We start from the raw sequence: 24,368 nt of genomic DNA, 5'->3' as shown, positions 1-24,368 counted from the left end.
TTAGGACTAGTCCTTTTCAGAATTACTGAGAGGCTCCTTGTTGTCGCTGAGCCAGAGCACCAGCTTCTTTGACCAGGCATCTGGAGACTGCAAGTGAAAACCCAAGGTCGATTTGCAGTTGTACACAAAATATTTTTCACACGAGCTCGGAGAAAATCGCAGCATTTGAAACGGAGTTTTTTTTCGCGCTCTTGATGGATTCAGATCACTGTTTTAGTCATGATTTGAGAAGAAAATAATGATTACAAATCTTTTCAAATTTTATGGTCACCAATTAGTTACTACGTTAAATGTTTCTCTTGGTTTGTGTAGAATGTGGCACACTGTTCGTTTGAGATACTGTGAAGCCAAGAGTGAATTACCGCTTTATAAAAATGGCAGCCATATTCTTCTGACGAAGTGCTCAGGAATATAATGTTTCTTGCTCCACTTGGAATGGCAACTTTCATGTCCATCGTCATGCACCAATCTTGTTTGTTTAGGGTGGAAGTTTAAATTCTCTTCATTTTTCTGGAACACTAAACCACTTTTTTTTTCCTAGTGAAACTTCAGAACTGCTCAGTTTTTAGCGAACTTTGAAGCTACTCTATTTTTAACACAGTTCGAAAAAAAGTTCTAACCTTCTATTGAAACTTTAGACCTGGTCAGTTTCTAGTAGAACGTTAAAGCCGCTCTATTTTTAGCTAAGATTTAAAACTGCTCATGTTTAGCGGAGCATTAAAGCTGCTACATTTTTAGTGGAATAATCAATAATGAAGCTGCTCTATCATTATTTTTTGTGAAACCGCGAAAGCTTTAGGAAATCCAAATTGAATTCGATAAAATTTGTGCTCAATTCTTACGCTGTCAACATAGACAACATAGAAGAAATTATGCAATATCACTCATAATTATAGCAAAGATAAATCACACAATTAAAAAATAAGACATCTTTGGCATGCAAAACATGAGAATAGTAAAGGATAACATTCTGCAAACGAGCCGAGTTGTCCTCAAATTCCATTCCGTGCAGGCCCCATGGACCAGCCTTTGCTCGAGGGTTTTCAACAGCTTTTGGTCGCTCTCATATGAGAGTAGACGGCGGTGTACGTCAGTCAGTCAACGCTGGACCCAACCCAAACCCAAGAGAAGGGGCACCAGAAAAACATCAAGAAAAATTATAAGAAATCACAGCATCAGTTCTCTCTCAAGAACAAACCCAAGAAGGCCATGGCGGAGCTCGCCCAGAACCGCTAAACCTAGAGAGAGACGAAAAATCTCATTATTCCTTTCCTGCTAGAGCCAGTGAGACCAGCAGGGAGTGAAGGGGTGGGGAAGAGTCAAGCGGAAGCCAAGAAAGTTCGATCTCGTGGCTATGGTGGAGAGGAGGTATTGTCCCTGTGCCAGCCATGGCGGCTTCTTGATGCTTGTACTACTTTTCTTCTTGTTCTTCTTTCACCATGCGCCCATGGCTGCCGCCGCCGATGCCCCGCCTCCCCTTCCACCGCAGAAGGCGCAGGACATCTTGATAAATCTCTCGAGCGTCGTGGGTACCAACAGGTGGAACTCCAGCACACCTGTATGCGACTGGACTGGAGTTACCTGCACGCGTTCTGGGTCCGGTTCTTCCTTGGCGGTAACCAACATCACTTTGTCCAACTACGGCATCTCCAACCGCTCCATCTTTGCCTCCATATGCCCTATTTACACCTTGCAGTCCCTTGACCTCTCAAGAAATTCCTTCACCGATTTGGGGGACCTATTATCCACCTCTTCTTGCCGCATGAAGGAAGGACTGCTGTCCCTTAATCTGAGCAGTAACAAGTTATCTCACAGGCTCAGTGATTTGTCGGGTTTTCCACAGTTGGAGGTTCTTGATTTGTCCTTTAATCTTTTTCCTAGTGAAAATTTGAGCGCATATTTGGGTTCTTTTCCCAGATTGAGGAGCTTGAATCTTAGCTCTAATAAATTGATTGGTGATATTCCTGTCAGTATGGCCGGCTCTTTGGCTGAGTTGGTGCTATCTGGTAATCAATTCAGTGGTTCAATTCCTCTAGCTTTGTTTAATTATGGAAATCTCTCGTTGCTGGATCTCAGCCAGAATGATCTGAATGGTGCTGTCCCAGATGAGTTCAAGAGTCTCCCCAAGCTACAGACTTTGCTCCTTTCAGGAAATAATTTGAGTGGCAAAATACCACCGAGTCTGAATGTGACAACACTGACTCGGTTTGCAGCTAACAAGAACTCCTTCTCTGGTTTGATCCCTACCTGGATTACCAAGAATGTCAGAATGTTGGATTTGAGTTATAACCATCTTAACGGGAGTATCCCACCAGATTTCCTCTCTCATCCTGGGTTGCAGAGCGTTGATCTTACCAGTAACATGCTTGAAGGGACTATTCCCAATAGCTTATCTCGAAGCCTCTTCCGGTTGAGGCTTGGTGGAAACAAGCTTGGTGGGAACATACCAAACTCCATTTGTGATGGCATGAGCTTGGCTTATCTTGAGTTGGATAACAATCAGTTGATGGGAAATATACCTTCAGAACTTGCTAAATGCAAAAAATTGTCTTTGTTAAATTTGGCTTCAAATCAGTTACAGGGTCCATTGCCTGATGGAATCAGTAGCCTTGAAGAGCTAGTGGTTCTGAAGCTTCAAAACAACTCTCTCAACGGACATATCCCGAATACATTTTCTGCAAGCCTGAGCACATTGAATCTTAGTCAGAATTCATTCACTGGACAGATACCAAGCAGAGTTTTCGAGCTGCAGAAGCTCTCCACCTTGGATTTGCATGGCAACAATATCAGCGGTGGCATTCCAATTTCAATCAGCTCATCTACGTCTCTAATTGAGCTCAATCTGGGGTATAATGCTCTGACTGGTACCATCCCAACAATGGCTACCACTTTAAGCACTTCTCTTAATCTTAGTCACAACTATCTCAGTGGATCTATTCCTTCAAATCTTGGCTCTTTAATTGAATTAGAGATTCTTGATCTTTCATACAACAACCTGTCTGGTGAGGTGCCATCTTCACTGGGGAGCATGCAAAGCTTGACACAGCTGGTGCTTTCTTATAATCATCTTTCTGGGTCTGTTCCTAGATTCCGTCAAGATGTGGAAATCGATATAGAGGGGAATGCTGATCTTATAAATGGTAACGGAAACAATAATAGTATTTCTACTACTGGTAAGAAAAAACCGCACAATGTTGTCATCATCATCTTCACTATTGCCGGTGCTGTTGTTGGATTATGCGTGCTTGCAGTTATTGTTATGATGTCATTGTCAAAGAGAATTTATCGTGTCGAAGACGAAGGATTATCAACTGGGGAATCTGTATCTCAAATAATCAATGGGCACCTCATAACTATGAATAGCATCCATACCTCTGCAATTGAGTTCATGAAAGCTATGGAAGCAGTCTGCAATCATCAGAACATCTTTTTGAAGACCAGGTTCTGCACCTACTACAAAGCTGTAATGCCTAATGGCTCAACATACTCTGTCAAGAAGCTTAACTCAAGTGACAAGATTTTTCAAAATGGGAACCAGGAGAAGTTTGCTCGTGAAATTGAGGTATTAGGGAAACTGACAAATTCCAATGTCATGGTTCCGTTGGCCTACATCTTGACTGTAGATTCTGCCTACCTAATCTATGAGCATGCATACAAGGGCACAGTGTCAGATTTACTCCACGGTGAAAAGTCAGATGTTATAGACTGGCCTTCACGGTATAGCATTGCTTTGGGGGTGGCCCAAGGGCTGACATTTCTCCATGGGTGTACTCAGCTAGTTTTGCTTCTTGATCTGTCAACAAGGACCATCCACTTGAAGTCAACTAATGAGCCTCAGATTGGAGATATCGAGCTCTGCAAAATTATTGATCCTTCCAGGAGTACTGGAAGCTTTTCGACCATTGCTGGTACAGTTGGTTATATTCCACCAGGTAAGACATACTATTGTGATTCACTCTTGAGTACCTGAATGTTTACTTTAGATTGCAACTGTTGAGAATTGAGTAGTTTTCTACCATTCTTTGTTGATATCATTTTATCTCAGGCTTTAATATCTCTGAATTTGTTATATTCTTTTGTTACTCTTTAGTTCTTGTCAGTAATGTCGTCTAAATATTTTATTTGGGCATATATTCTTCCTTTGCCTGAGTAACAATTTTCTAATTACATATCTGGTAATATGGCAATATGATCCAGTAAGCTCTAAGATGCTTTACTGCCTGTTTAAGTGGCAACTGTAGTCTTCAGTTAGCCAAGAATACTGTCTGTGTCAAAGCTGAGAGCAAGTGTTGTTTTTTGAAGTTCATCAAACACATAGTTTCCTCTTTCGTTATTTTAATCTCGCTAACGTCTTTCCTTATGGCATACTCTATTGCCCAAATAGAATGTACTTCTGGTCAGGATTTTTAAGGATTAGGACTCAGATCCACTATGGAATTGAATGAGATTCTAGGATTTTTTTTTCTGTTTAAGCTTGAAGAATTTGTTCTAACAATTTGGAAAAACTTTTGAGAGCCTATATACTATGCTAACCCTAAATACCACTGAATTTTGGTTGCAGAGTACGCATACACTATGAGGCTGACGATGGCTGGCAACGTTTATAGCTTTGGAGTCATTTTACTGGAGCTGTTGACAGGGAAACCATCTGTCAGCAATGGAACTGAATTAGCTAAGTGGGCTCTCAGCCTTTCAGCCCGGCCTGATCAAAGGGAGCAGATCCTTGACACCAGGGTCTCAGGAACTTCAATTGCAGTTCACAGCCAGATGTTGTCGGTTCTGAACATCGCGCTCTCTTGTGTTGCATTCTCTCCAGATGCTCGGCCAAAGATGCGCAACGTCCTGAGGATGCTCTTCAATGCAAAGTGAATTGGAAGCAGCCTGCAATCATTGAATCATGTCATAGATACATTTTTGTGAAGTTTCAGCTTCACTTCGTTTATGGGTGTCAGTAATCAGTATACAGGCTGCCCTTGTATAGTTCCATAGAAGGTAGAACTCTAGCTCATGGTAGATCATTATATGTTTGATGAATTGGGTAATTAGGCATCTGTTTTGGAGTGAGTCACAATATGGTTTCTATGCTTTAACATGTAATAGATTATTATAAGCAAAGCTTAAAGGTCATGGGTATGCCAACACTTATATATAGAATTATAGAATAGAAGTAGGTCCATTATATTGCTGTGTAGCCTAATTCAACTAAAGCAGTCATGGGTAGTCCAACTAAAAGAGCTGAACTCGCCCTTTGAAACTGACAGTAATCATAATCACAGATCCTGTGGCCTATTTGACATAAGCTTGCAACATATGTAATTACTATTTATACATGCTAATGGTTTCCTTGTGAAAATAATTTTGCTTTGGTTATGCTTCCACTTGCTTTAATTTATCAAAAATTCTTCTGAGCTTACATTTCTTGTTCATATGATAATTGCTATATATCTGTTGCATCGTCTTTCTGGAAAATATCTTTCAAATTTTTAGCGTTCTAGTTCGAGGGGGAAGTTATAGACGGAGAAATTATGGTCCATGTAGAGAAATAAAAAATTTCCAGAAATATTGTAAGATTTTTTTTTCATTTCACCTGCCTTTCCGGCATGGCCCGTGAGAACAAGGAGAGATGGTCAGATGGGTGAACCTGAACTGTTGGATCAATCCAACAGTTAGAAAAGTGACTGGTTTACAATTGAAAGTCCTACTAATGACAAAAATAGGCAGCCCCTTTCTCATATTTCCCGCATCACTACAAATAAATGAAAATTGCGAACAACACAAAATGGAGAAGAAGCCAACATAAAATGAATGGAATCTTAAATTTATATAACTATATTGTATCTCTCTCAGATGAAATAAGAATATCTATTGCAAAAGGAAAACAATGTGTATATATATATATATATATATCTCAGAAAAAAGAAAGATAATATTGGTTCGACCTTGGGCTTGTTGCTGGACCTTGGAGCAATCCCCGAAGCCGGGCTTAGCTGCATCGGCAACGACCAGCCCAAACCTTTCCACCATCGTCGTCCTCGGCTAATCCGCCGCGCCTCCGATACTCCCAAGGCAGCGCCAGCGGGAACAACAGCAGCAGCAAGCTAGGAGCAGCCGCCATCTCATCAGACTCCTCGTAAAGCCTCCCCGCCACGCCCCCCTTTCCACCCCCTCCCCCGCCACCCCGCAATGGCCGGCCTCCTCCACCTCCACTCCACGCTGCTCCCCTCGGCGTCCGCGCTCCGCCGTCGCGCGGGCGCGCCAGCGCCCTCCTCGTCCCGCCGCCGATGCCGTGTCGAGGCCAAGATCCGGGAGATTTTTATGCCGGCGCTCAGCTCCACCATGACCGAGGGCAAGATCGTCTCCTGGACCGCCGCCGAGGGCGACCGCCTCGCCAAGGGCGACCCCGTCGTCGTCGTCGAGTCCGACAAGGCAGACATGGACGTCGAGACCTTCCACGACGGTTTCCTCGCTGCCGTCCTCGTGCCCGCCGGTGAGTCCGCGCCTGTTGGCTCCGCCATCGCGCTCCTCGCCGAGTCTGAGGAGGAGATCCCGGCCGCCCAGTCACAGGCCGCCTCCTTTTCCTCCTCCGGCGCCGCCGCCTCATCTCCTCCACCGCAAGAAACGGCCGCCCAAGAAGCTTCCGCTCCCCCGCCACCGCCTCCTCCCCCAGCACCGATCGCAGTCTCTGCTCCCGCGCCGCCCTCGCCGGCAGCACAAGGCGGGGCGCGCGTGGTTGCGTCACCCTACGCAAAGAAGCTGGCCAAGGACCTTGGCGTCGATCTTTTCTCTGTCACGGGGTCAGGCCCAGGTGGGCGAATTGTGGCCAAGGATGTTGAGGCCGCGCTTGCTGCACCCAAGAAGGCGGCGCCAGTGGCTGCTGCACGGCCGGATGTGCCATTGGGCTCCACAGTGCCATTCACGACAATGCAGGGTGCTGTGAGCAAGAATATGGTGGAGAGCCTTGCCGTCCCGACATTCAGAGTCGGGTACACCATCACGACTGATGCTCTTGATCAGCTCTACAAGAAAGTGAGCATCTTTTCAGAATATTTAGGAATGTTGTTTTATTAATTTGAAGATTGGATAAAAGAGTAAGCTTTTTGCAGATTAAGTCGAAGGGGGTAACAATGACAGCACTATTGGCTAAGGCAACGGCAATGGCACTAGTTCAGCATCCTGTGGTGAACTCCAGCTGCAGGGATGGGAAGAGCTTCACATACAGCAGTAGCATCAACATTTCTGTGGCAGTGGCCATAGATGGTGGGCTGATTACGCCGGTGCTTCAGGATGCTGATAAGGTCCAACACTTAGTGTAGTTATTTTGCTTACTGGATACTAATGTCTGTGATGATATATTTGTTTTAATAAATGGTCATTATTGGTTTATTCAGGTTGACATTTATTCGCTGTCAAGGAAATGGAAGGAGTTGGTAGATAAAGCGCGAGCAAAGCAGCTGCAGCCCCATGAGTATAACTCAGGTATTTTGTCTGCTTCACATACAAACTTGAATCCACAGTGCATTGATGTGCATCTTTTCTATGTTCTGAGTAGATGCTATAGGATTTAACTGTTGTGTACTGCTCAAATGCATATTCAGTGGTTCCTGAACAACAGAATTTGGTACATGCTAGATATTGCTTTGCTTCCATATAACTTAGTTGGATATGGTATGAAAAGTGTGCAAACCTCTGTATTTATGCCTTGTGACTCATACGATTCCCTGATACCCGAATGAAGTGCCATACCACTTATCACTACTGTGATATATATCAGGTCCTTAGTTGTCTGTATGACACTGGTATGTACTAGACCTGTGTTAGCCTATTATCTGTTATTCTGTTATTAACAATAAAGCCCTGATACAATCCTTATACTTCCCCTGGTTCTTAGCCTGATAACAATGTAGTTCTCTTCATATTGGGGGGAGAGGGAAGTAAATGGCAGTTAAGATTCATACTTTCATATGTTTTTATTTGTCTATGCTTCTGTGGTCTGTGGAATGTTAGCATCTGGTACTATGCTTTTATCTGTAGCATTAACTCTTTAATTATTAATGGCATTGATAAGCTATGCTTACTCTTCTCCCTAATACATGTGATTTGCTGAGTCACAAACTCACAATATACTTGGTTTCGGGAAATGCCATGTCACTGTACTCTTGTATCAAAGAAATTTGTTGAACTTGATTCTTTTGATGGCTGCTGCGGAAGTTAAGGATAGCGCCCTTATTATTCATTTTATGTATCGAATAATAAATAGCAGTGTTCAGGTTCTATGTATGCTTATAGTTGTATCTCTTAGCTGAATCACGATCTTGTTTTCATTTACCAGCTAGTTTTTGCCGTTAAACCAGACATCCTGGTTTGTCCCGGCTACACCATTAAAAAACTGCCAAAACCAACCAGTTAAATAGGATCTGTATCAAATTTGGTTGACTTCAGAAATTTGGGAGTTTTCTGAATTTTGCAACTTCACATTTCTTTGGCTGGTTGCAAGTTACCAGTTGCAATATTTGTATGGAACCTTTGTTCATGAAATCGAAGAAAGCCAAAAATAGTTACTGGATTCATCAGCGGGCAGTGACCTCTGGTGAGTTTTATCTACCAAGAATTTTAGCCCTGGTATCAATATCCGTAAGAGTACCACATGCCACAATAGTTTTTCTTGCTGTGACTTCTTCAGTGCTTTTCTTGCCTGTACCCTTCTAATATTATAATCTAGGTGTTCCGCCATAATTATCAATACTCCATTAGCTGCAGTTCTAGGGGTATAGTAGAATGCTATTTCAATTACAAGTTACAAAACTGTTGAAACATATGAGAAGTACTGTTGATGGTATGGTTATGTAGAGCTATTCATTTGTTTGTTTGTTTACATGAGATCTGGAACAGGGCCTATTAACAGGCATTTTGATTATAATTTCAATAATTAGCCATGATTTATGGCCTGCAGAATTTGACATGATCTATTGGTTCTTATGAAATAAATAAAGGGGTAAGACAATGCATCAGATCTTTGTCAAGTTATATCCGTATGTAGTATTGCTTTTGTGGAGTATACCTTCTTTTGTGATTTTCTTTCCAGCTGCTCCCTCTTCTGTATGCCTCTTCAGAATGAAAAGAATAAGCAGCATGCCTGTGATAGATCAACCTTCTTAGTTGGCATGTACAGGATTCATTTGAATGTCAGCTTTGTCAAACTGGCAGACCTAGCCCAGATCTTTTTGAGCAATCTGATGTTTGTTTCCCTGCTTGTGAAATATGGTATTCAGTCCAAATGGTTATGGTAGACTGGAGGGAAGCTTATTTATTTCCCCAATAAAATAGCATGATTGAAATTCTAAAATCTTTTTTGCGGAGATGAAATTAAGAGCATGAAATAAGAATATGAAAACATATACTTATTCACCATTTATATGGCGTTTGATTTTGGGAACGAGGTGATCCATCATCATCATCTCACTCACATTCTTGTTTGGTTTGAGGAATAGAATGGGTCCGTCAATCACCAATATTCATGGGGTCAACTCATGCGGACCATCCCATCTATTAGAACTGATTCCTGAAACTCAACACCTCAGTAATGTGCTACTGATCTAACGTTCATTGATGTTTTGTTTTGAAACTGAAAAAATGCTTCTATGCCTCATAATCATTGTCCTGGCTAAAATTTGACTGGTTGGATATCAACTTGCTTAGATTCCTATATTTCTATTTGTTATCTCTTTTGCCTTGTTAGTGCTCTGGGTATTATTCACAACAGACATGTACCATGTGACAACTGTGTTATTTGTGTATGCTAATAGCCTCTCATGTTCAATCTACAGGAACATTTACTCTTTCAAATCTTGGCATGTTTGGAGTTGATAGATTTGATGCAATCTTGCCACCTGGAACTGTAAGAAGAAATTTCTTTCCTCCATTTCTATTTTCATACATTGCCGCACACCTTATTGAAGTATCTGGGTTACTGAAAATAGGGAGCAATCATGGCCGTTGGAGCATCACAACCAACTGTCGTTGGTACAAAAGATGGTAGAATTGGGATCAAGAACCAAATGCAGGTAAATTACTTGTACCATTTGAACTTCTACCATTTTACGTTCTCACCAACTGATCTTGTATTGACGATTTGTTTGCTTATAATTTGATAATTCCCACCTGATCAATACATCTAGGTCAATGTTACCGCTGACCATCGGGTTATTTATGGAGCTGATCTTGCCGCTTTTCTGCAAACACTCTCCAAGATTATTGAGGATCCCAAGGATCTTACATTTTAGATATACCCATGGATTGTTTTTCCCTGGACAATCACAATTGGGTGCTTCTCACCTGTCAGTAGATGTGTAGAATGTGGTCTGGTCATGTGGAATAGTGGATTTAAGCTGTCACCAGTGTTAGCATCAGGTAACTTGCTCTGCTGGTTACCTTCTCATCATTGGCTTGCTTGTTTTTCAATAAATTCTTTTTTATCTTTTTACCCCTTAATTCAAATAGGTGTGTAAGGATGGGTATATTTATCATTTTACTGGAGCTTTCATGGATAGTCCGATTTTGTTGAGCTCATCAATGTACCATAACCTTGAGATACAAAGAATGAAATGTACCTTGTACCACCCTGTGGTTGATTTCACATTCCTGTCAACAGAAATATGGTTGATGCCCTTGCAAGGGTGCCAAGATAAAATGCCCAGATCTGTAAAAATAGCTCACTTACATGTTTTTTTTTACAAGTGAAGTACCATGATTTCTGCCAACCACTCCCACGATGCGAAAGGTTGTACAGTAGTATCTGATATATCATGACCTGTTGTACATTACTGGGACAGCACAAGATAGCGTCCCGCCTTTTTTGCGCAGAAAGCATTCCTATTTCAGCTCGTTGTACTCTCCCTCGTCTCTACTTGAAGTATCCTATTAGGTGGCGAGTCTAGCGTCTTGCTTGCTGGGTTTGGCAATCCTATCCGCCATTGTAGTGGAAGCAAAGCAAGCCGCCATTGATCACCTCCATAAAACCCCTCCAGGAGCTCTTGTTCTTGCCTCCCAGTCCCTCATCATAGGCTGCCGGGACGCCATCCCTGCAAGCTGCAGCAGCGGCATGGCGTCGGACCGAGGAGAGGTCGACACCTCGCGCGCCTTCAGGTCCGTCAAGGAAGCGGTCGCTGTGTTTGGGGAGCACATCCTCGTCAGGCAGGCACAGATCAGGCCAAATGGTGGTGGCCATGGCGACCGTCGTGTCGGCAGGGAGGTGAATCCCAGGGCAGATGGCGTCGCCGTTGCCGCTTCGGATGAGAAGCTTGAGCGGAGTGATGGCGTCAGGGCTTCTGGTCTTCACCCCAGGGAAAGCTACTCCAAGCCAAGTGTCACCTTCAATGCCAAGCAAGAAGCGAGTAGCAGCAACAACAGGAGTGCTTCAACTTCAAACGAACTGCCGGTGCCGGTGCCAAGACCGGTTTCAGAAGATGTGCCAATGTACCTGGTGCCCACTTCGCCGCCTTTCTTCGCCTCATCACCATCGCTGGCGAACGACGACGAGGAGCAAGAGCGCAAGGAAGCCGACCTCATGGTCCTGAGCTCCATCAAGAAGCTGGAGGAAGAGGCGGGCAGGACGAGGCAGGAGGTGTCGCAGCTCAAGAGGAGGCTGGCCGAGATGGAGCTGTCCATGGCGACGCTGAACGCGAAGCTCCACCGGGCGCTCTCCAAGGTGGCGCACATGGAGGCCGACAACGCCGCGGCGGCGCGCGCCAGCATCGAGAGGGGCCGCAGCGGCGACATGGCGCTCGCGGTGTGGGCCGAGCGCCGCGCCCCCAGCAGGCCGCAGTTGGGTCACCTGCTGAGGCTCGGCGAGGCCGACAGGGACGCGGTGGTGAGCGGCGGCGGCCGGGCAGTAGTGGCGCCGGCGAGGAAGGTGCAGAAGCAGAAACCGATCATACCGCTGGTTGTTCCCCTCATCAATGGCGTGCTGTTCTCCAAGAAGCGGAAGACGAAGGACAAGGAGAGCATGTACATGAAGGAGCTTTACAGCTTGCTTAGGCTGAGTTGATCACTGGCCTCCATGCCAAATCTGTGGATAACATGCATTGCAGTTGTATCAGCCAACTAATTTTAAATCTTTTTTCTTTTAGTTTCTGTGACTATACTACTTATGCGAGTGGAGTGTGACCGTGTGAGGCTGCAATTTGCAACTTAATACAAATCTGCATTAGCTTTATTTGTACATTCAAATTAAGAAAACTCAAGGAACAATAGTTGTAATTCAGGTACTTGTTTGCAAATTAAAAAATTTTATCGCACGAGATGCACGGGTATGCTATTATAGGGTGTCCTCAACTGCCGCTCCCTAGTTTTCAGTTACCTTTGGTTGGACATTTCCAACTTCCTCTCAGACATGCGCCACAAGAGCAACGACACCATCAAAGATCAAAGCTTTTTGCCTCTTGGAGATCTCAGATCATCGGCGTCCAAGAACAGGAGTTGCAAATTAGTTAGTTGATGACATTGTGAAGACAATCGTCTGATCTTTCAAGAACAAGTGCCGTTGGGTTTGCAATTTATTAGTTGATCAGGCTGTTGGATTTTGCTGCCGGTTTGATCGGTTTGGATCCGATCGGGAGGGATCGATGGGCCCTCCGCAGAGGCAGCAGTTGGATCAGGCGCGGCCGGCGGGGAGCGCGTGCGTGTGGGTGGTGGCGGTGCTCCTCCTCCTCGCCGTGCTTGCCGGCGGCGGTTGCCTGGTGCTCTACCTCACGCTGCCCCCGGCCGAGATCCCGCACTGGCTGCCGGCCGCCGGCCTTGCGCTCGTCGCGCTGCCCTGGGCGTTCTGGATTGCCACGTGCGCGTACCGGTGCTGCTGCTCTTCGGACACGCCGGCGGCGGCGGCGAGCAACATGGAGCGGCAGGCGTCGTCGAGGAAGGCCGTGGCGCCGGCGCCGAGCAGCACGAGCCTCAAGGGCGCGCGCAGCGCGAGGCACGCCGCCGACGGGAGGTCCCCCACCGCCAGCAGCGCCGCGCGCCGGGTGCGGTTCGGCGAGACCACCGTGCTCGGGGAGGACCGCGCCGCCGCGGGGGACAAGGACGACGACGGCTCGTCGGTGCACTCGAACGAGAGCGAGGCGGCGCCCCTCGCGTACAACATGCAACCCTCGTCCTGATGCCTTCTCCCACATCTATCATGTAGTGCAGGTAATCAATGGATCGATACGCAGATCACTTTGTAATCAAGCAGGGAGGTACAGATTGATCTTGCTCCGTTGTGCTTTTGTCTCTGTATATATTAGTGTAGTTTTCATTTCTTGCGTATTCTGAAAAACTGTAACGCGAGGTAAAATGCTAGTATCTCGAATAGGAAACAAAACCGGCTGCAGTACTAATCTAGCTAGATTAGAATTATAAAAAAAGTCTTGTTCTGCAGCGTTAGGACGATGTCAGAGGATGGAGACGCAAGTGACGTTCAGAAACTGTCATGCAGAGCCAGATGTGTGCATCCGTGAAGCACCGTGCATAGCTAGAACCTAGATTTCTATTCTGAAGCCCCTTGTAGTGTAGGAATTTAGTATGCTCTCTTTAGCGGTCTAGATGGTAAATCGATCGTGAGGCCTAGAATTCAGAGGGTCAGTTCAATCTTTCATTTAGCAGCGAGGCCTTTTTTAGAGGAATAACAGCAGTGTCAATGCTGCACAATCTCGATGAAAGGTGACATTGCCTGTCCTTTTTCCAACATGGGCCATGCCTGAATTTCATTACTTCAAAAGCAACGAAGTTACACGGTTTTTAGTGCCATAGAGTTTAACCATCCGCACAAACAAAAAGAAAAAGCAGTACCACAGAAACCCAGAACCACCATGCAAAATGATCACCAAAGCGAGCACAAGTGCAGACAGAAGAAGTAGCGAGTTCCACCCCCGCAGATTCAGTGAAGAAGCACCACCCCAGTATCGCCAGCTTGAGCCTCATGCGGGTGAAAGTGTAGGGCTGCCTCTTTGAGCGCCGCTCCGTCCTCCAGCTTCTGTCTATCTCCTTCCGGCTGCAGCTCTGCCCAATAAGGTATGAACGAGGATGCTAAGCAAATGATCTCAGTCGGAGACCTTACCACTTTGTTATCAAAGCAAATGTTATTTCGTGTTCTCCAGAGAGCCCAGCATATTGCTGCAAGGCCTACATAAAGAAACTTCCCGCCCAGTGGTAGAAAACGTTTAGCCCAGATGTCTACATTTGCTCCCACAACATAAGCTATCAAACTCCAAATGTATCTGGCCATGGAGCAGTCAAAATACAAGTGAATGATAGACTCATTTTCCAGACAGAAAGCACATCTTTGGTCCCCCTGCCACCCCCTCCTCGATAAATTGTCCCTTGTGAGGATAGAGTTATTTTCAACCAACCACATGAAAATTTTTATTTTAAGAGGGATTTTTGCTTTCCATAATTTGGTATGAGGGTTCCCAGGAACCGAACTGCATAGATGAGAGTACATTGATCTGACAGAAAACACACCTCTCCCATCCGAACACAATTTGGGTATATCTTTGTTCATAGATAGAGCAAAAGAGGAGACCATCCCTCTCTATTGCCTATATTGTTCCTGATTTTGTACATCAAGCCATCTCCTAAAGGATAGTCGCCACCCACTCCGAGCCATTGTTGAAACTGTAATGGAGGGTTCAGTGCACATAGAGAAAAGACCAGAAAACTTTTCCTTCAGAGAAATACTGCCACACCACGCATCCCTCCAGAAATCAGTAGCTTTGCCGTCCCCCACTACCATGAGTCTCCCTTTTCAAATAGAGATCTTTTGCTTTGAGGAGGTCATTCCATACAGATGACTTAGAGGGTTTTTTCTGAAGTTGTTGCAGGCAGAGACTTTTGACATATTTTTTCCTAACTATCTCCTGCCACATGCCTTCACCCCTCTCCAACTTCCACCACCACTTGCACAGAAGACTGAGGTTTAATTTCCTCAAATCTTTGATTCCCAATCCTCCCTTCTTCTTGGGCACACAAATCTTATCCCACTTGATAAGATGATATTTCTTTTTTGTCCCCCCTTCCTGCCAAAAGAACCTCTTTCTTGTTCTGTCCATACTTTTGACCACAGTTTTGGGGATGAGATACATAGACATAGCATAAACTGGAATACTACTGAGACGGGGGTTAATCAAAGTAGTTCTCCCACCAATTGACAGAATATTTCCTTTCCATCCATCCAATCCTTTCATAATTTTCTCATCTAATTTTCTCCAATCCACCACATGTAATTTTGACCCAGCTACTGGTACTCCAAGGTACTTTATTGGCCATTTTCCTGTAGCACAGTTGAACATTTCAGAGTAAAGTAGGCCCTTCTGGTCATCCTCTTATCACCGTCACCACCTCACCTTTGTCAAAGTTTATTTTGAGGCCAGACATTTGTTCATAGAGGTAGAGCAACAATTTAGTATTTCTAGCAACCTCATTATCTTTCAAACAAAGAATAGTATCATCAGCATATTGTAATACAGCAACCCCATAATCCACATATTCCTCAACTAAACCTGTGATAAGCTGATTTGATTGTGCCCTATTTATCATCTTGGCTAGTACATCAGCAGCCATGTTAAATAGCAAGGGGGAGAGAGGGTCCCCCTGCCTCACTCCCTTGCCACACATGAAGTATCTACCAAAATTATCATTAACTCTCACACAAAGAGTACCACTGGTCATGACCTCCCAAATCCAATCACACCACTTCTTGTTGAAACCTCTTTATTCAAAGCACTTTCTTAAGAAGCTCCAATCACACAAGATTTTTTGCCTAAGGTGGCTGAAATTTGGGGAGAAGTTGTAAGAGCTAGGGATACAACTGAAGTGTGGAATATAAAAATTAAAAGAGTGAAGAAATTTCTAAAAGGTTGGGTATGAGTTTGAAGGGACGTACAAAAAATTACAAAAACATCTTGCAAGAAAAGCTCCTGCTGATAGAAAAAAGGGAAGAAGACGGGATACTACCAGCCCATATCTTAGAAAAGAAAACCTTTATCTTATCATAAGCTTTTTCAAAATCCAGCTTCAAGACCAGCACATTTTTTTCCTGACCTTAGTATCATGTAGAATTTCGTGGAGACTCATAATCCCATCCATGATATTTCTTCCTTTAATAAAGGCATTTTGAGATCTGTTGATTATTTTTCCCAGAATTGCCTCTAGTCTCAACATCAACACTTTGGTGAAAATCTTGTAAACCACATTGAGTAGGTATATAGGCCTGTACTGCTGAATCTTGTTTGCATCTTTTATCTTTGGGAGCAGGGTAATGGTCCCATAATTGATTCTGTTCATTTCTAGCTTATAATGAAAAAACTTCATGAACATTGACAAAAGCTCAGGTTTAACAATCTCCCAGCAACTTTGGAAAAACTCAATAGGCATATGATCAGGCCCTGGGGCAGTATTCTTTTTCATATCAAACACAGCTCTTTTAACCTCTTCTTCAGAGAAAGGTGCTGTCAGAGTGGCAGTATCATCCTCAGAGATTTTATTCATGTTCATCACAACAGCTGGGGTCCAACTCAATCGCTGAGTTTTCAGAGGAACCAAAGAGGGATTTGTAATACTGAGTATCATGCTCCAGCAGCTGGTCACTTTCTTTAATCGCATCATCATCATGTTCAAAACTGAAAATGGTATTCTTCCTCTTTTTCCCATTGGCAATTCTATGAAAAAAGCCTGTATTATTGTCACCCTCCAGCAACCACTTATTGTGCCAATAAAGCTCCTCCTCAGCTAGTAACCTCAACAACTCAGTCTGGATAAAGGTTTTCTTTTCTAAGATATGGGCTGGTAGTATCCCACCTTCTTCCCTTTTTTCTATCAGCAGGAGCTCTTCTTGCAAGATGTTTTTGTACTTTTTTGTGTGTCCCTTCAAACTCATACCCCAACCTTTTAGAAATTTCTTCACTCTTTTAATTTTTATATTCCACACTTCAGTTGTATCCCTAGCTCTTACAACTTCTCCCCAAATTTCAGCCACCTTAGGCAAAAAATCCTCATGTCTCAACCAAGCAGTTTCAAAACAAAAAGGTCCTTTTTTTCCTCTCAGGTTCTTGTCCAGAGCACAACAACAGAGGGTTGTGATCTGACATAAACCTAGGAATTTTCCTCAAAGTAGTAAGGGGGAAGTCATTCTCCCAGTCTTCACTCTAACACTCTATCAAGCCTCTCTAGAGTAGGTTCTTCCTGATTATTGCTCCATGTGAACCTCCCTCCATTGCAGGACATTGCCTGTCCTGCAATGTTTTTTTACCCTGTTCCTTTCGTGGACTGCAAGAGCTGCTTGGATGGTCGATAGGGGTGGTTGTGCGAGCAGGAAGGGAGCGAACATGCCTACTGTGGAGCAAGGAGAACTGGAGCTTACAAAATCATGCATCAACCGTCCAAAGAGTTTATAAGATCTGGAAGAGGATCAGCACAAAAATTTGTGTGCTCTGTGCCCCAACTCAAACCAGTAGGAGCCAATTCATGAGCGGTATAAAATAGAACCTCAACGCCTACAAAGTTGTGCATTTCAGCCTTGGCCTCTCCGAAGCTTGCTCAAGTAATTTCAGCCTAACCTGCTCCAGCTCCAAATGCTCGCCAGCATCGCCGGCGGCGCTCCCTGGAGATGGCGGACGTGCAGTCATCTTGGGACGCCACGTGGCCTCGTCTTCTCCTGGAGATGGCGCCGTCCCTCGAGACCCTTCACGTCCACATCGCGGCCGGCGAGGTGTTAGCAGCAAGGTAATGGGGATAGAAGTAGAGAATGAATTCAGGTAGAGGAGCAAGAATTGGGATGAGATCAGACGGATTTCGACCAACGAGATCAGGTTAACTTAGGCAAGGAGTAGCTTGTTCATACACGACGTCGTCTCCTCTCATCCTCTCATCTCTTATCCTGCTCGCAGGCAGGTTACACACGCACGCCACTTGGGCTGGGCCCACTCTGGGCTGATGACCCTCCTGTTTGGCCGACGAGCTCTTGGACGATCCACGTCAATCACTTCATCAGTGGTCGGCGCAGCAGCCGAAGTCGATGCCGTAACATTCCCCCCTCATAAGAGCCTGCTTGACCCAAGTAGGGGCCTGGGAAAAGACTGCTTGACTGCTTGAAAATCTTCCCAAGTTGCAAGCTCAGTGGACATACCAGACCACTTGATTAGCACCTGTTCCACAGTATCAGGGCCACGAGCAATGAGCTTTCTTGAGAAGGGACACATGGAACACCGGATGAATATGCGCAGACGCTGGCAAGGACAACTTGTAAGCAACAGAATCAACTTTGGCAGCAATCTGATAAGGCCCAAAGAACTTGAACGCCAGTTTTTGGTTGGCACGAGGAGCAAGCGACGACTGCTCGTACGGTTGTAACTTAAGGAAAACCCAATCGCCCACTTCAAATGACCGTTCAGAACGATGCTTGTCGGCTTGATTCTTCATGCGACGCTGAGCGCGAAGTAAATGTTGTTGTATCAGACGATCCATTACTGAACGATACTCCAACCATGGTCCCAATTCAGAAGTCATAGGAGTCGGTACAGCATCAAGACCAAAGCAGCGTGGCTTATAACCATACAGAGCTTCAGAGGGAGATCGGTCCAAGGCAGAATGCAGGCTAGTATTATACCAATACTCAGCAAGAGAGAGCCACTGATTCCACTATGACGGACACGCATGAATGAAACACTTCAAAAATATTTCCAAGCATTGATTGACGCGTTCAGTTTGGCCGTCAGATTGCGGATGGTACGCTAAGCTCATGCACAATTGGACACCGGCCAACGTAAATAATTCTCGCCATAAGCGACTCAAGAAGATCCTGTCGCGGTCAGAGATGATAGACTGCGGCAACCCGTGCAGCTTATAGACATGAGCCAGAAACAACTTAGCAACAGATAGTGCAGTAAAAGGGTGTTTGAGAGCTAAGAAATGTCCATACTTCGTAAATTTGTCCACCACCACTAAAATGGCATTAAATCCTCCAGAAGACAGAAGTCCCTCGATGAAGTCCATTGAAATAATATGCCAGGCAGATGATGGTATTTGCACTGGTTGAAGAAGACCAGGGTCCTTGGCTCGGTCAGGTTTTGCTTCACTGCAGACACTACAAGCTGAAACAAATGTCTGAACAGATATTTTCATGGCCGGCCAGGCAAAGTACTGTTTAAGTCGACCTAGAGTGACTGGTACTCCCGAGTAACCTCCAATAGGTGAATTGTGCAAAGCTGAAAAGATCTTGTGTTGCAACTGATGATTGGAGCCCAACCAAATACAATTATGATAACGCATAACACCATCTCTCAAAGTGAAGCCCGGGACAGCATCAGCATCAACAAGAAGCTGAGTGATTAGGTTCTGAGAATTGTCATCATGTACATATCCTTGGATCACTTCCTCCAGCCAAGCAGGAACAACAGTAGCCATAGTATTAATTTCAGCAGATGTGGAATGTGGCTGCCGAGATAAGGCATCAGCCACCCTGTTGTCAGCACCGGCCTTGTATATAATTTTATATTGAAATCCTAGCAATTTGGAGAAAACCTTCTGCTGCCAGTAGGTATGTAACCTTTGCTCATTCAAGTGGTTCAGACTCTTTTGATCAGTGAAGATGTGAAACTCAGCAAGCTGAAGATAATGCCTCCATTGGTCAACATCAATGAGAATAGCAAGATATTCTTTTTCATAAGTTGATAATCCTTGTGTTTTTGGCCTAAGGCCTTACTAATATAAGCTAATGGGTGCCCAGCTTGCATCAGAACTGCACCAACGCCCACAACACATGCATCTGTCTCAATAGCAAAAGGAAGAGAAAAGTCAGGCATGGCTAGCACAAGGGCAGAACACAAGGCTGACTTGAGCTCTTGAAAAGCTACTGCTTGTTCTGATGTCCACACAAACACAACATTCTTCTTAAGCAACTCAGTGAGGGGTCTTGCCAGAATAGCAAAGAATCTCACAAACTTTCTGTAGTACCCGGCTAGGCCCAAAAAACTCCTCAACTCTTTAACATTGGTTGGAGTAGGCCATTGAGAAACAGCTTTCACTTTACTTGGATCAGTTGCAACACAGCCTTGACTAATGATATGGCCCAAGTACTGGATCTTCCTTTGGGTTAAGGAGCATTTAGATAACTTAACTTGCCAGTGATCTTGTGCCAACAACTGCAAGACAGCTCTCAAGTGCTCAACATGTTCCTCGTAGGAATTGTTGTACACCAATATATCATCAAAGAAAACCAGCACACACTTCCTCAATAATGGTGCCAATGTGTTGTTCATGTCCCCTTGAAATATACCTGGTGCTCCACAAAGGCCAAATGCCATCACTTTAAACTCAAAATGGCCACGATGAGTCTGAAATGCAGTTTTAAATTCTTCACCAACTTTCAACCGGATTTGATGATAGCCTGCACTGAGATCCAAAGTAGAACCAACTTGCTTTGGCCAGCTCATCCATTAACTGATCAAAGACTGGTATTGGAAACTTGCTCTTCGGAGTTACAACATTTAAGTATCTATAGTCAACACAAAAATGCCAAGATCTATCCTTCTTTTTTACCAACAAAACAGGAGAATCAAATTCACTCACACTGATTTGGATTAACCCCTTGGCAAGCATCTCAGTGACTTGTGTTTCAATTTCATCCTTGAGGGCTGGAGGATATCTGTAAGCCCTTACATGAACAGGTTTAGCACCAGGAATCAAAGGAATGGTATGGTCACAAGTTCTCTCCGGTGGCAAGGAAGAAAAAGGGGCAAACACAAACTCAAAATCAGACAAAACAACAGCAATTTCTTTAGGAATGGCAGAAACAGCATCACAGCTAGACTGATCAACAACCAGGGAGCACAACTGAATGACAAAAATCTCTGGTAATTGAGGGAGAATGCCCTGAAGAATTGTTGTAGCCCCTTTGTAAGGCAACTTCATCCACTTGTGTGCCTAATGGACTTGCATCGGGCTAAACTCTTCTAACCAATCCATTCCAATAATTAGGTCATAAGAGTTGAGAGGCATGTTAGAGTTAATCTTGTAGTTTTATTTCTGTTGATCTTGTGTCGTGCAACGTGGTGTAGTGGCTAGGATTTGCAAGTGCATGCAGATCTCGGCAGCCATGATGTGTGTATGTGTGTCAGTCGTGTCCAGGTTAGCTATCGTGTACATGAGTCTGTGAGCAGTCTTTGCGTGCGTGTCTGGCCGATTCGTGCGGCCGAGCGTGGAGTCCGTCAAGTACGCGTACGTGAGCTACTTGGAGATAAGGCATTTGGAAGTGGTCAGCCCGTGCATGCAGCAACGTGCGGAGATAGCGTTGCATGCAAGGCTGTTAGTAGTGGAGTGAATTCCGGATCGGCAGCTATGTGAGCCTCGGCGGTTCGGCTATTTGAGTCATCGAGTCTGTATCAGTGGGTGGTGCTCGCGGTGAAGAGAAATAAAGTGCAACTGCTGGTGCTGGTGTGCAGCACCGAATACCCTCTCTGTGTGCTAGTGCTTGTCTCAGAGTCTATGTTCTTGCGTAGTGCGTGTGTCCTTTCATCCATCCGAGCGTTCATAGAATTTGTGAGTTCGTGAAGAGGCTGATCCGCGTGATCAGTGCCAACAAGGCAACACCTTCAAGTCTGAAGTGAACTGATAGCCCTGCACAAACCACTGCCCTTGAGGTAAATGAGCCTCACAGTACATAATACCACCATTGGCTACCTGCACCCTGACTGATGACTGAAGAGGCAACAAACCAGGTAATTGAGCAGCCAGTGTTTGCGAGATGAAAGAATGTGAACTACCTGAATCAATCAGAATAGTCACACTGTGCCTTTGAATATCCCCCTGGAATTTCATTGTCGTAGGACCAATTGATCCAGATGCAGCATCTTGGACAAAGCCATGTACAACTGTTCCCCGGAAGCCACAGACACAGAATCCACATCCTGATCCACACTGAAAAGCTCCAGTAGTTCTTGGACCACATGAAGCTGCACAGTTGGAGCACATTTGTGATCTCGGCTCCACTTTTCAGCACAGAGATCGCATAGCCCCTTAGCACGCCTGTACTGCCGCAGAGCTGATAACTTCTCACCCATGGACTTGCTGGACTCCGACAATTTCCGTTCCTCGGGCAAAATGACAGGTGGAAGCTTATCAATGCAAGGAGGAGGGGGTAGTGGATGAGCACCTCGAATAACATTTGGGACTCTAGTCGTGAAACTGGCATCAGGCCTATGATAATCACGTTTCCTGGACGACTCCGCGACCTCTTCCTGCAAAAGGGCGAGCGAGCAGGCAATATCAAGATCGGGGTCAGTTGATATCAACCAACTTAGAAAACCCTCAATGAAACGCATGGTGTAATAAATGGGGTCAGTTGTGTGAGCATACGCGACCAACTGATCAACCAACTTAGAAAAACAAGCAACATAATCGGCCACAGAAGAAGTTTGGCAAATGCTAAAAAGCTGACGGATAGCTAACTCATGCTGCTCGCGACCAAATCGGTCGGTGAGCTGACGGCTGAAATCCGCCTAGCAGAGTTCAACTTCTTCTCAACTGATTGCCACCAACGACCAGCAGGGCCCTTAACGTGCATAGAAGCAACCCGGATCCACATGTTTGTGGGCACGCTGTACATTTCAAAGTAATTTTCACAGCGCGACAACCACAACTTGGGATTATCATCCTCAAACAGCGGAAAATGAAGTTTAGGCAAATTCCCCACCACACCCACACGAAACGAATTGGACTCGTCAGGAGGTGCAGACATATCAAGTAAATCAGCTTTGGGGAAAGGAGCAGTGAACGCACCCTTGCCCGGGGAGTGAATCAAGGTCGTAACAGACCCAAACTCACCCTCCCGGATGTGGTTGTCGGAGCGGTGCCCATGGGGCCTGTCGGCTGGTAGTCCGGTAGACGGATGCCCGGCAGCCAACAACGGCGTAGTAGGAAGCAAAGGCGCCTCTGGAGGAAGCTCGAATGAGATGTGCTCGTAGTGCTTGTTCAGCTTCTTCACCGCCAGACGAATGTTGTCGACGGAACCCTCCATGTCTTGCCGCTCGCCCTCGAGGGTATCAACGACCCACTCAAGCTTGGACAGGCGAGAATTGGTGGCGACCTCAGCATCAGCGAAATGACGCTCCCACTTGTCGCCGTTCTCTTGGAAGCGCCGCTCCCACTTCTCGTCGTCCTCGGTCAAACGCTTCTCCAGACGAGCATCTTGCTCATCGAAGCACTTCTTCAACTCATCGAGAAGGAACTTGGAATCGGGATTCATGGCGCCCAGCGAACGCTGAAGGCGGGTGAAGTGCTCATGAGGGGAAGGTGATCCAGAACGGCGATTCACCACAAATCGACTCGCGGGGACAAGGAATTACGAGATCAGGCTCCAATCATAGCAGGGACAGAACCTGAGAGCACTACCGGATCCAATTTACAAATCAATCGATGGACTACCGAAAAGCCGATCAGAGTATCGCGAACGCCCAAGAAAGACGAATCTGATACCCAGATGTTAGCAGCAAGGTAATGGGGATAGAAGTAGAGAATGGAATTCAGGTAGAGGAGCAAGAATTGGGATGAGATCGGATGGATTTCGACCAACGAGGTCAGATTAACTTGGGGAAGGAGTAGCTTGGTCATACATGATGTCGTCTCCTCTCATACTCTCATGTCTGGCATTGTATCCGCTGCGCACGGTGAGAAAGCGCTCAAATGCGCACATTGCTATCCCGCCGTCCAACTCCCATCCAAAGGTGCGATCCGTTTTTTCGTTTTCCGCCTCCCGCACACAGGGACCGAAGCAAACTCCGTGGCTTGTCGTCTCCCGCGAGAAGGATCTCCCGTTCCCGCGCAAGAACGGAGCAGCGCGCGGGACGACGGGGGCGGAGCGCGACCAGCGGGGGAAGGAGCGGCGCGCCGGCGGGGGGGCGAGCGCGAGCGGCGCGCGGCAGCGGAAAGAGCGGCGGGCCGGCGGGGGGCGAGCGCGAGCGGGACGGCGCGGCGGGCGGACGGCGGGCGGACGGCGCGGCGGGCGGTCGGCGGGGCGGACGGCAGGCGGACGCGGCGGGGCGGACGGCGCGGGCGGACGCGGCTGCGGGCGGTCGGCGGGGCGGACGGCGCGGCGGGCGGACGGCGCGGGGGGCTGACGCGGCTGCGGGCGGTCGGCGGGGCGGACGGCGGGCGGACGGGGCGGTTTGCGGACGGCGGGCGTACGGCGGGCGGACGGGCGGTCGGCGGGGCGGTCGGCGGGCGGACGGGGCGGTTTGCGGACGGCGGGCGTACGGCGGGCGGACGGCGCGGCTTGCGGACGGCGCGGCTTGCGGACGGCGGGCGTACGGCGCAGCGGGCAAGCGCGAGCGGCGCGCCGGGGGGGG

At 46.2% G+C, this 24,368-nt stretch overlaps 5 protein-coding genes across 9 annotated transcripts; 4 read left to right on the top strand and 1 right to left on the bottom strand.

Annotated features, from left to right (window-relative positions):
• Nucleotides 1-1,130: 1,130 nt before the first annotated feature.
• LOC112886914 (leucine-rich repeat receptor-like tyrosine-protein kinase PXC3) lies at nt 1,131-5,294 on the top strand. Its single transcript, XM_025952939.1, has 2 exons — nt 1,131-3,932; nt 4,562-5,294. Exons 1-2 carry the CDS (start codon nt 1,355-1,357, stop codon nt 4,867-4,869), a joined length of 2,886 nt encoding a protein of 961 aa, XP_025808724.1. The 5' UTR covers nt 1,131-1,354; the 3' UTR covers nt 4,870-5,294.
• Nucleotides 5,295-5,958: 664 nt separating this feature from the next.
• On the top strand, nt 5,959-10,633 carry LOC112886915 (dihydrolipoyllysine-residue acetyltransferase component 5 of pyruvate dehydrogenase complex, chloroplastic). The gene is made up of 6 exons (XM_025952940.1): nt 5,959-7,026; nt 7,104-7,295; nt 7,389-7,476; nt 9,825-9,895; nt 9,978-10,061; nt 10,176-10,633. The coding sequence occupies exons 1-6, from the start codon at nt 6,184-6,186 to the stop codon at nt 10,278-10,280; spliced, it is 1,383 nt and encodes a 460-aa protein (XP_025808725.1). The 5' UTR covers nt 5,959-6,183; the 3' UTR covers nt 10,281-10,633.
• Nucleotides 10,634-10,685: 52 nt separating this feature from the next.
• LOC112886916 lies at nt 10,686-12,124 on the top strand. Its single transcript, XM_025952941.1, has one exon. The coding sequence runs from the start codon at nt 11,099-11,101 to the stop codon at nt 12,041-12,043; it is 945 nt and encodes a 314-aa protein (XP_025808726.1). The 5' UTR covers nt 10,686-11,098; the 3' UTR covers nt 12,044-12,124.
• On the bottom strand, nt 12,046-23,692 carry LOC112886918. Of its 5 annotated transcripts, none has more exons than XR_003227456.1 (3): nt 22,804-23,689; nt 22,178-22,262; nt 12,046-12,064 (listed from the first exon to the last, which is right to left on the bottom strand). XR_003227456.1 is itself a non-coding variant. In XM_025952942.1 (2 exons), the coding sequence occupies exons 1-2, from the start codon at nt 23,267-23,269 to the stop codon at nt 22,231-22,233; spliced, it is 498 nt and encodes a 165-aa protein (XP_025808727.1). In that variant the 5' UTR covers nt 23,270-23,688; the 3' UTR covers nt 21,813-22,230. The 5 variants fall into 5 exon arrangements, 1 of the variants encoding a protein (XP_025808727.1); XR_003227455.1 differs by lacking the exon at nt 12,046-12,064 and adding an exon at nt 13,693-14,031; XR_003227457.1 differs by lacking the exons at nt 12,046-12,064; nt 22,178-22,262; nt 22,804-23,689 and adding exons at nt 13,688-14,031; nt 14,494-20,371.
• Nucleotides 12,356-13,221, top strand: LOC112886919. Its single transcript, XM_025952943.1, has one exon. The coding sequence runs from the start codon at nt 12,621-12,623 to the stop codon at nt 13,149-13,151; it is 531 nt and encodes a 176-aa protein (XP_025808728.1). The 5' UTR covers nt 12,356-12,620; the 3' UTR covers nt 13,152-13,221.
• Nucleotides 23,693-24,368: the final 676 nt, after the last annotated feature.

This window comes from Panicum hallii, chromosome 3 (assembly GCF_002211085.1).
Source record: "Panicum hallii strain FIL2 chromosome 3, PHallii_v3.1, whole genome shotgun sequence".
In the NCBI taxonomy this organism is placed as follows: domain Eukaryota; kingdom Viridiplantae; phylum Streptophyta; class Magnoliopsida; order Poales; family Poaceae; genus Panicum; species Panicum hallii.
The sequence above is the reverse complement of the archived record's forward strand: the minus strand, read 5'-3'. Positions and strand labels throughout refer to the sequence as shown.

Bases quoted from the DNA above. Each gene is read 5' to 3' on its own strand.
- LOC112886915 (XM_025952940.1), top strand. From the start codon at position 6,184: ATGGCCGGCCTCCTCCACCTCCACTCCACGCTGCTCCCCTCGGCGTCC. The intron at 7,027-7,103 runs GTGAGCATCTTT...AGCTTTTTGCAG, and splicing joins TTGATCAGCTCTACAAGAAA to ATTAAGTCGAAGGGGGTAAC. The intron at 10,062-10,175 runs GTAAATTACTTG...CAATACATCTAG, and splicing joins GGATCAAGAACCAAATGCAG to GTCAATGTTACCGCTGACCA.
- LOC112886916 (XM_025952941.1), top strand. From the start codon at position 11,099: ATGGCGTCGGACCGAGGAGAGGTCGACACCTCGCGCGCCTTCAGGTCC.
- LOC112886919 (XM_025952943.1), top strand. From the start codon at position 12,621: ATGGGCCCTCCGCAGAGGCAGCAGTTGGATCAGGCGCGGCCGGCGGGG.
- LOC112886914 (XM_025952939.1), top strand. From the start codon at position 1,355: ATGGTGGAGAGGAGGTATTGTCCCTGTGCCAGCCATGGCGGCTTCTTG. The intron at 3,933-4,561 runs GTAAGACATACT...TTTTGGTTGCAG, and splicing joins AGTTGGTTATATTCCACCAG to AGTACGCATACACTATGAGG.
- LOC112886918 (XM_025952942.1), bottom strand. From the start codon at position 23,269: ATGAATCCCGATTCCAAGTTCCTTCTCGATGAGTTGAAGAAGTGCTTC. The intron at 22,263-22,803 runs GTGCGTTCACTG...GCCCTTTTGCAG, and splicing joins GATTCACTCCCCGGGCAAGG to GAAGAGGTCGCGGAGTCGTC.